This window comes from Carettochelys insculpta, chromosome 4, assembly GCF_033958435.1.
Source record: "Carettochelys insculpta isolate YL-2023 chromosome 4, ASM3395843v1, whole genome shotgun sequence".
Classification (NCBI taxonomy): Eukaryota; Metazoa; Chordata; order Testudines; family Carettochelyidae; genus Carettochelys; species Carettochelys insculpta.
Genome location: NC_134140.1, coordinates 111,070,904 through 111,081,286, shown reverse-complemented (window position 1 = coordinate 111,081,286; position 10,383 = coordinate 111,070,904). Strand labels below are relative to the sequence as shown.

Here is a 10,383-nt window from a genome sequence, read left to right as displayed (position 1 = left end):
TCATTAATTCTTTTTAAGGTTGGAATGAAACAGGAATAATTTCGAGCGTTTGAGTTATTTCTTTAGTTCTGGCATGCATGGTGATTAGCATCTAAGCACAACTAGTTCACAGAGAGATCTGGTAATGTTTTCTGTAAGTGTTTTTGCAAGCCAGGTGAAGTACTATGGAATGAAGGAGAGCAAAAATGATTTACAAGAGGGCCTAGTTTAAACCTGGTGTCTTGCCCTTACATACTGCAGCCACTTTCCTCCAATTCAAGCTATCACACAGGACATACCAACCACTGGTTGTACCTGTTGTGGAAGCCTCTGCGATGATGACTTTAGATCATGGCTGGCTGAACCAGAACATCCTACAATGATTTATCTACCATGTGGACAGGGAGGCACAATCCTTAACTTCAGTCCACAGTGCAATGCTTTTGAGTTGAGAAATTACCTAAAAACTCCTATTTTTGATAACAGTGCTAGTAAACAGTATGCAGGAGGTGGATATGTCAGAAGGGTCCCATCAAAAGTAGTATTTTTGTGTTGATTCTTAAGCCATTGCAATGACAAATAACCCGGCAAGCTGTATCACAAGGACACAGCATCCATGCTAAGAGAAAACACTTTTATGCCAGAAAATGATTTTTGGGAAGGGGGCAGAATATGTTTGCATCTCAACAGCAATAGCAAACTTAACAATAGCAGACTTAACAATAACAGACTTAACTTTGTTGAATGTTAACCCTTGGCTGAGCAGATCCTCCAATGAAACCCCTGAATTTAATAAAGTTTGTTCCACTGTTTACTACCACATCCACATGCGTCATGCAAAATAATCTTTTTCCCAAACATTAGTTACTTAAAAATATGATACCACATGAAAATGACGAACATCATAGGCCCTGACTACCATGATAGTGAGTTCGTAAAGCACCAAATGAAAAGAGTTGGCCAGGGAGCTCTGCCACCTTAATCTGTTGTTCACTCATGAGATCCTTAAGGCTCTGCAATTTATCACCGTGCTATCATCACCACATTATCTTCTGCCTTCACACTTTTCTCAACAGTCCATCCCCAGCGTTGTCACCTTTAAGAAACTTGTATTCCTTAACATATAAACAGGAGAGGTAGGTAGGGCAATTCAAAATGTAATGGGGGTGCTTTAAATGTATGCCCTTGATGTGCACAAATTCTTCGCAGTTAACCTTTAACTGCTTTATTCTTCTATTAGGTGTTGGGATGGGCATTTCAGGCAGCACTAACAAACTGCTGCATTTAGCATACTAATTCATTTAATAGCTTCATAATCCTTTCCTTTCACCGCTTGGAAGAAACTGGGAGCTTTAATTAAGAAGTAACGTCAATGGAATAGGAACAATTATCCCAGGACAATGGACTCCTGCTGCTTCACAGGCTGTGGCATTTGAGGGAAAATAAATATTGAAAGCAGGCGTGAGAACAGCCACACTGCATGTTTCTTTTTGCTGTTGCACTGCAGTCCTTCACAATGTCAGTGTTAAAGGCATGGCTATAGTTTAGAATAAGGTAAGAGTCACATTACTTATGGACTGCTGGAGGGTGCTCAGATACAACAGTGTTGAATACACTATAAGAATCTATGGAGACTAGATAATGTGTCCTACAACTCTCTCTCTCTGTAAGGATCAGAGGGGTAGCCGTGTTAGTCTGGATCTGTAGAGCAACGAAGGGTCCTGTGGCACCTTAGTCTATAAGGTGCCACAGGACCCTTCGTTGCTCTTTGTAAGGATGAGACATTAGACCAGAGAATCAGTGCATTGCTTGCCACCAATGGCAGAGCTGGGTCACTAGTGTAGACAAGCCCTAACGCAGATGGCTTAGGCACTACTTGTGGATTTAGCTCCGTTGATTAGACCCTCTCAGACAGGTTACATGTCAGTATTAAAAATACTGCTTTGATCTCTTACAGGAGCTAATGCAATGGGCACTCGAATCTGTGCAACTAGGAATCTGCCCACTTGTATTGAAACAAATGTATATAATGCTTTTCATCCAAAGATCTCAAAGTGCAAAGACACCGGGAGGAAATAATTAGGAAATAAATAGTCCTTTGTATATCTTTCCCTTGTTTCTATTGTCCTTTCTTCTCTCCCTTTCTGGCACTTACATTTTTCTTGTCCCCTTTGTCATGTTGCATGCTACTTTTCTCCTGGCTGCATTAGGACTGACTCTGAGTTAGGGGTATTGGCAGTGGTGTAACAGTCACACCTTCGCAATCCCCTGACACAGCCACACCATACCAGTGTGCAACATGCCAGGTTCCTTAACCTAGGCAACCCCTTGGGTGCATGCAGTGTCCCACCTCAGATAACTTTTTCATTACCCATTTGAACCCCCTTTCTCCCTCCCACCAGACCTACACTCTGTTTTCTTTCCTGTTCTACACCAGTGGTTGTCAACCTTTTTTCATGTGCGGACCCCTAAAACAGAGCTGTGCAACATGGGGGGTGCCCCTCTCTGGGGGATGTGAAATTTCATAAGGGGGGCACAGCACAATTGGCTACTGGATCTCAAGCTCCTCCATCTCATTAAAAACACTGAAATACATTATTGTTTTTATGAATGTGCATTCATATTTATATACTTATTCATAACGTTTTTACAGTCTACACATTTTCTTACCAGCGCCAAAAGGGTCTTTTATTTCTTTATATGAACATAACCAAAATTCCCGTCAGTTTGGATGACATTAGACAGGCTGGGAGGGACCCTACTAATTGCTGGGATGAAAAGTGGGGCCTGTCATAAAAAGTTTGCTCACCCCTGCCCGAAAATATTCCAAATGTTAGTCCCAGCAGTGGAAATCTTGGACATATGCTGCGCAGGGCACAGGGGTGTGCAGAGCAGAGGGAGAAAACCAGGACAGGAGGCCTGTGTCTCCCCTCTAGCTCACGGGAGAGAGAAGGCGTTGGTGGGCAGTGAGGAGCAATGAGCTCCCCTGTAGTGATCTGTCCGCTCACACTGACAGTGGAGACAGGAAAAGCCAGGGAGGTGGAGATGGGCCCAGGCCCTGGTGCATTAGATTCTTGTGCCGTGCACATGGGCGGGGAGGGGGAGCTTCCAGGGCAGCCTTTGTAAATGGCTTCACCTCGGCTCCAGGTGGGTGGGAAAGCAGAGCAGTGATCGCCGCCTGCCCTGCATGACAATAGTGGCTTCCCTACCTGTGCAAATCGCTCAGCACGCACAGGCCCAGCCCCAGGAAGTGGGGAGGGAGTCAGTGAGGTACAACTCTGCCTGCATCAGGGTCCCACGCCCGCCCCCGCCCCCCGCGAAGCCCGGGGGTCCCCAGGGCGGCTTTGCTGCTGATCGCTCAGGTAACAGGTGCTCGCTTCCCCATTCAGGTTCCGAGAGCAGCAGGGGATGACTTCATAGGGGCGGAGCCCTGCGAGGCTGTAGAGGTGGCAGCAACCTGAGCCAGGGACGAAGTGAACTTGGGGAGGTAAAGACAGGTGAACTGCTAGGAAAAGGCAGCTTGTACCTGCGGAACACGCCTTGAACTCAGCCCCCCAGGACTTCACTTCCTCTGCCCAGGAAGAGGGAGTCCCTGCTGAAGATGGAAAGCAAAGAAGCCCCTGGGAAAGAAGGCATGGGAGCCAAGAGGAAGAATTTGACCTTCCTGGGGCACCGGCTGTACATGCTAGAGAGGAGGAAGACAGACACTGTTGTTGAGAATAGTGTGTCTGTGGACCAGGGTAATGCTGGCACTTTGAGGAGGAGCCAATCCGACAGGACTGAATACAGCCAGAAGTTACAAGGTAACGGGGGGGGGGGGGGGGGGCGGAAATCTACTTATTTGTTATTTGTTTTGGAGCCCTGTCACAAAACCAGGACCCCATTATGCCAGATACCCTATAAATAAAGAACGAGCCAGTGGGCCCTGTGTCAAAGTGACAATCCCCCCCCCCGCCCAACACACACACACACACACACGCACACACACACACACACACCCATGGTAACCACTCCTGGCTGGTTTTATATCTGTCAGTCTATCACTTGCACAGGATTCCAAATAGGATTCATATGCTCTCCAGCTTTTTAAAGCCTACCTACAAAATATGCACAGAACTGAAATCCTACTGGGTGTTAGCCATATTGCAAGGCTATTTTTTGGTATTTTGATAATGTGTCTCTGCATGAGCTGATACTGGTTTGTGGAATGGCATATACCCTTAGTCACTAACTAACAGAGGTGGCAAGGGATATTTTTGTTTCAGTTAAATTTTAGGAAACTTAAAAGAAAATAGTGCCTGTTTACCTCTTTTCTAGATTGCATGTCTGAATTTCAAATATATAAACAGCCTGCTTGTAATAGTGACTGATTCAAATTATAAAGCTACGGTAACTTTTTCAAATTAATGTATTGTCTCTCCCCAAAATTGCCAAATATTGTCAATCTCTGAATGGTTGGAAATTCAGCTCATTTCTTCAAAGTAATCAGAATCATGTAAAACTGTGTAAATATTTTATATAAAGCTATGGATACAGGAGTTGTCTTATTACTGTGCTTGTTCTGTGGCTAGTTGGAACTTTGGAGTATTAACAGAACTAATAGTTATATAAGATACCTCATCAAATACCTTTCCTGGCAATAATCTTGTATGGGGAATAAAACGGTGATGTGTTTTACTACAGTGTGTATGGGTTTGGTGTGTTTAATAACGGAATAGCATTCCCTCAAACAGAAAGTAAAATTTACATAGCAGCTATTGATTGCAGTCAACAGGTTTTATGGTGATATTCCTTTTCAGTGACTAGAATGCCACCTATTCAGATGGAATAAAAAAGTGTGATTGTCTTTAGGTTGATTTTTCCTCTCCCAGTGTTCTAAGCAATACTAACTGCAAGGATAAATTCACTATTCATTGATTTGCTGCTGTTTAGTGAAAAAAATTGGAATTTAAGTTACCTATGGTTTAATATTTTGAGAAAGAGGTAATAATAATATAATTACATCAGTAAAGTGGGAAAAACCTAACTTCATTGTTTTGCCAAAAGAAAAGGGAATTTAACTGTAAGCCTATACTGTACCAGAATACATTATACTGTAGGTGATCTTTATTGAAAGTACTGTTCCTTCCTCTCACACACATTAGGTTTGAGTCTCTGCTCACTTATATTACTGTAAATCAAGAGTGAGAAATTCACAGAAGTCTGGAGTGCAAAAAGTGAGAGAAGATCAAGGCTACTGTATTTCAGAGCTACAGTCCTTGTTTAGTGAGTTGTCATTCTTGAAAGCAAAATGAACTGTGTGTCCGTGACAAGTTTGGAAAGGGCCATGTAAATTTACACTTAGCAGATCTTTAGCAGAGATAATTCAGGATAACAACAAGAAGTCTTGTGGCACCTTATAGCCTAATAGATTATTTTGGAGCATAAGCTTTTGTGCACAAAGACCCGCTTCATCAGACGCATGAGCGCCCCCCACTCATGCATTTGATGAAGCAGGTCTTTGCCCACAAAAGCTTATGCTCCAAAATATCTGTTAGTCTATAAGGTGCCACAAGACTTCTTGTTGTTCTTGAATCTACAGACTAACACAGCTACCTCTCTGATAATTCAGGATGTATTTGCAGGGAAAGAAATCTGAATTCTAGTCAAACTTGTTAATAAAAGTAAGATCTACAGAGCCACTGACCTGACAGTTAATGTTGTCTTATCAACGTTCTCTGAACTAGTATTTGTGGGCAGGTGGGTTAAGAGATTTTAGTTCAAGTGAAAGATGCTGGCTTAACAGATCTGGCCGCATTCTCTGAAGAAGAGAAAGGAATGCAACAATGGTAAGTGTCTACCCTTCCCCAGTGTGTCTCAGTCCCTGTTGAGGAGGCCTCAGACATGCAAGATCTCATCTACAATAGTAGATATATTAGGAAAGTTTGTGAAAATTTTGACTGTGCAACACCATTTAAAATGCCTAATGTCAGTGCAATATACTGGTGCAAAACAAAGGTTGCATTAAGAAGACTTAAAGCCTGGTCTACACCTAAAACTTAGGTTGACCTAGCCATATAACCATAACCCTATATTGTAGACACAAACAATGTCAATGGAAGGGAATTTTCCATTAGTGAACATACATCATTTCTAAGTGAAGCAGGGAGAGATCGCTCAGAGGGTAGCATATTGTTCCCTAAATCCAGGGTTGTGAGCTCAATGCTTGAGAGGGGCCTTTTAAGGTTCTGGAACAGGTTAAATTAAAAAAAAAAGAAATCTGCTAGGGATGGTGAAAGGTCCTGCTGTGAGTGCAGGGGACTGGATGTGATGATCTCTCAAGGTCCCTTCCAGCTCTGTGAGATAAGTATACAGTATCTCCATGTTTAGCTACATTGATGGAAGCAGCACATTCACCAGTGGCTGGTCTGAGCTTAAAAGTTATATCATCCTATATTATTAGCACCAGAGTTATACTGACATCCTAACCCGTTGAGTAGACATAGCTAGAAGGGCAGAATTCTTTCCAGTTCTCAAAGAGATGCATTAAACAATTGATGTAGCAGGGCTGTCCCTTGAGGCAGAGGTTGGGGTGGGGGGTGAGGTGTCCAGGGCAAGTCACCTGTGTGCCCTCCCTTAACATTTTTTATACAGGTGACATCTGGTTACAGTGAACTTCATAGGCAGCTGCTGGATGCAGGTTAAGTATTGATAGTGTCCAGCTGTATAATTATAATGTGGTTATATGTTGTCCTTTTTTATCATTATAATGAAGCTCATGTAAATAAAAGCCCCCCACACATCATGATCAGTGTCATGCTACTTACTTTCTTACATTCTGAAATCCACCTTCCTGGAGGAGTGCAGGGGGTGGGGTGTGGTGGAAGACCTGGATGGTACTATGTCAATCCTCTGCTGCCATCACTGCCCGGCCCCTGCCCCAGTAATCCCCAACCGGGCTGGTCTGGGAGGAAGACCAGGTCAGGGTCGGGGAGGAGAAAGAAAGGGGCAGGGCTGCCCATGCCAGGGGAGTTCACACCCCTAGGATTGCCTGTGCATATGGGCCTGACTTACCTGTGCTTAGAAGGGCCCACTGGACTAAGATGGAAACCTCGTGGGGCAGGGTCAGGCCAGGTCAGGCTGCCCAGCACCAATTGAATGCTGGGGTGGCACTAAAGAGTTAGGTGAACACTAGGACCCTGTGGAGGCCAGCAGGTAACCCTCTACTAGCGGCAAGAATTCAGGAACAGGTCAGCTCCAGCCTGTGGGGCTGCAGCAGGCAAAAAAGGAGAAAGAAATGAAGGTGGAGGAAAACCAACCCTTCCTGTGGGCACCGGCTGCCCACCCCTCTGCAAGCCCCTGAGGTGTGAAGCCCCCAAAAGTGCAAGGTGTGGGGCAGTTACCCTACCTCATCCTATGGACAGAATGGCTCTGGATGTGGAAACTCTTTCTGTCAATGTAGGAAGCAATTATACTAAGGTGCTAGAACAGCTGCACCCTTGCTAAGCTTCTCTAGAATAGGCATAGCCTGATGAGAGCAGCTATAACCCATTCTTTAACTGTGCTCTTGTCATCCCAGCCCTCCCACAGGCACTAGAGTTTACTTTTAAAAGGCTGTTAGGCACACAAACTAACAAAAGGTGCAATATGCCTGAGCAGAATTACAGACAAGAAAAATCCACAATTGTTAAGACTTCCGGGCATCCCCCTGGATTTCTATTATAATTTGCCATTTTCTACAGGGAATCTAAACTTTCATCTTTTGCAAAGATAACCAGGGACACCCAGTGAGCTTTGTGAATGCAGATACTAAAACAGCAGGAAAACAAAAAAGCAGTCCAGTAGCAGTTTAAAGACTAACAAAATAATTTATTAGGTGATGAGCTTTCGTGGGACAGACCCACTTCTTCAGACCATAGCCATACCAGAACAGACTCAATATTAAGGCACAGCGGACCAAAAATAGTAATCAAGGTTGACAAATCAGAAAAATATTGTCAGGGTGAGCAAATCAGAGAGCAGAGGGACAGAAGGTGTGGGGGGGGAGTCAAAAATTAGGTCATCACCTAATAAATTATTTTGTTAGTCTTTAAAGTGCTACTGGACTGCTTTTTTGTTTTCATAGTATATAGATTAACATGGCTTTCTCTCTGTTACTATAAAATAGCAGGATTATCAAGGGTGTGAACTTCCCCTTGTAAGGGCTTTTCACTTTGAAACTTAGCCATTTAATTAGCAACATAGCTGTAGAAATGTTAAATGATTATACCAGAAACATCCTTTTAATGCATTTATCTAAGGCGAGTGGCCATTTAACACCTTGATGTTCCATTCATTTAAAAATGACTACTTTAGAGAAAAGTTGCACTTAAATAGCATAATTTCAGTCTTAAATTTAATAGTGCATTACCAACATCAGCCAAGTTTCTCAAGTCTTCTGTAAGGTAGCTCTATCTGTTAGCTCCATGTTACGTGTGGGTAAATCTAGGCACCTGCTGATGTCACAAAACACCTCAGTCAGAACCAAAATAAAAAGGAACTTGTCCGGAATTCAGGAGATCTGTGTTTGGTTCCTGGATCTGCGACAAACTTCTTGGCTGTGTAATTTCTGAAGCCAAAGTTCTCCACTGGTAAAGTGGGAGTAGTAAGTTACTGACTACTGCACATGGATGTCACGAAGCTAACTCATTAATGCTTTTGATTTATTTAGAAACAATGATGGGGTTCTTATATGTGTTTAGACTTGTCATTGGATGTTTGACTGTCAGTCCCCTGTAAATAATGTAATTTGCTGTTAACTGAATGATTTAGGTAATTATAACTGTTGTTAACATCATATAAACAATAATGGATAGTTTGTCAGTTTTTAAAACAAATTGTTGGTCTCCCTGCTAGTAAGATTTGATGTTTCCATAAGATTTGGACCAATAGCAGTGAAAGCCATTTTTATCTATGTAAATATTTATATATTTCATCATAGCTGGGCTTAGACCAATGTAAGGCCTCCATGCACTCCAAACACTTTTGTATCTGTGTAATTCAAGTTCTGTGAATGTAGTTACTCACATATGTAAGTATCTGCATGACCAAAGCTTATGTGAAGCCAGTCTACACTTAGCAACTAGCTTGACCTAACTACGTTGCTCAGAGTTGTGAAAACTTTTGCATCCTGTGTGACACAGTTAGGTTGACCAAATTCCTTGTGTAGAATTCAGCTAGGTCAACAAGAAAAAATCTTCCATTGACCTCGAAACCCCCTTTCAGAAAGACAGATTACCTCCATCAGCTATAGCTGTGTTCCTATATTGTACATGTATCCTGAGATTTTCCAGAGAGATGTCGTCAGGAAAGGAAAGACGGATACCTAAAATAAGCCGAAGAAATTGCCCATGTTACCTTAGCTCTTTTTAAAAACTAGCTAGAGAAGAGCTTGGGATAAAGGGATGAATTATCGTCTGAGGGATTATAGAAAATGTATTTTTCCAGAAAGTACTAAATTTAGGGATTTTCAGAATTTCACTAAGGCAATAAATAATTTTGGAAAATCTTCGTGTGGGAAGTTCAGCTAGTATTAATACCATTGATTTTGACTTGTCACTGTTTACAGTATTCTTGGAGTGCTGCTACCATCTGATGCTATAAGAAGTCAAAGAACAACCCCTCCCCCAACCTTTTTCTTTCTCCTAACCCTCACTGAATTTATTTATTTATTTATTTAAAATATTTTACCCTGCCTCTCTATTTAAAATATTTGAGGTGGATCACAAAATTTTTAATTAAAAATACACAGCTCCAAAAGGATATAAAACTGTCTAAAACATCTCAGCCATGTCTACACTAGCCAAAAACTTCAAAATGGCCATGCAAATGGCCATTTCGAAGTTTACTAATGAAGCACTGAAATACGTATTCAGCATTTCATTAGCATGCGGGCGGCCGCGGCACTTCGAAATTGATGCGGCTTGCCGCCGCGCAGCTCGTCCAAATGGGGCTCCTTTTCGAAAGGACCCTGCCTACTTTGAAGTCCCCTTATTCCCATCTGCTCATAGGAATAAGGGGACTTTGAAGTGGCGGGGGTCCCTTTGAAAAGGAGCCCCATCTGGACAAGCCGCACGGTGGCAAGCTGCGTCAATTTCGAAATGCCGCGTCTGCCCGCATGCTAATGAAGCGCTGAATATGTATTTCAGTGCTTCATTAGTAAACTTTGAAATGCCATTTGCATGGCAATTTCAAAGTTTTTGGCTAGTGTAGACGTAGCCTTCAAGGCCCAAATGATCTTTCACCCTGAGTGAATTGCACCTTGGATCTCAAGCCAAAGACGGCACTTGTCCCCAGTTCAATAAAAGTATTTCTGAAGATTTATTAGTTCAGAAAATACTTGAATCATTTACAAGGTTAAAGTAGATACACATCAAACACACAAAT

General features: G+C 42.6%; 1 protein-coding gene across 1 annotated transcript in view; it reads left to right on the top strand.

The window, feature by feature from the left end:
* The first annotated feature begins 3,532 nt into the window (after window positions 1–3,532).
* Window positions 3,533–10,383, top strand: part of ARHGEF38 (Rho guanine nucleotide exchange factor 38) — a 66,878-nt gene continuing 60,027 nt past the window's right edge. The window contains exon 1 of the mRNA XM_074993485.1: window positions 3,533–3,782. Within this exon, the coding sequence (XP_074849586.1) occupies window positions 3,581–3,782 (202 nt within the window). The 5' untranslated portion in view covers window positions 3,533–3,580. The remainder of the gene's footprint in view (window positions 3,783–10,383) is intronic.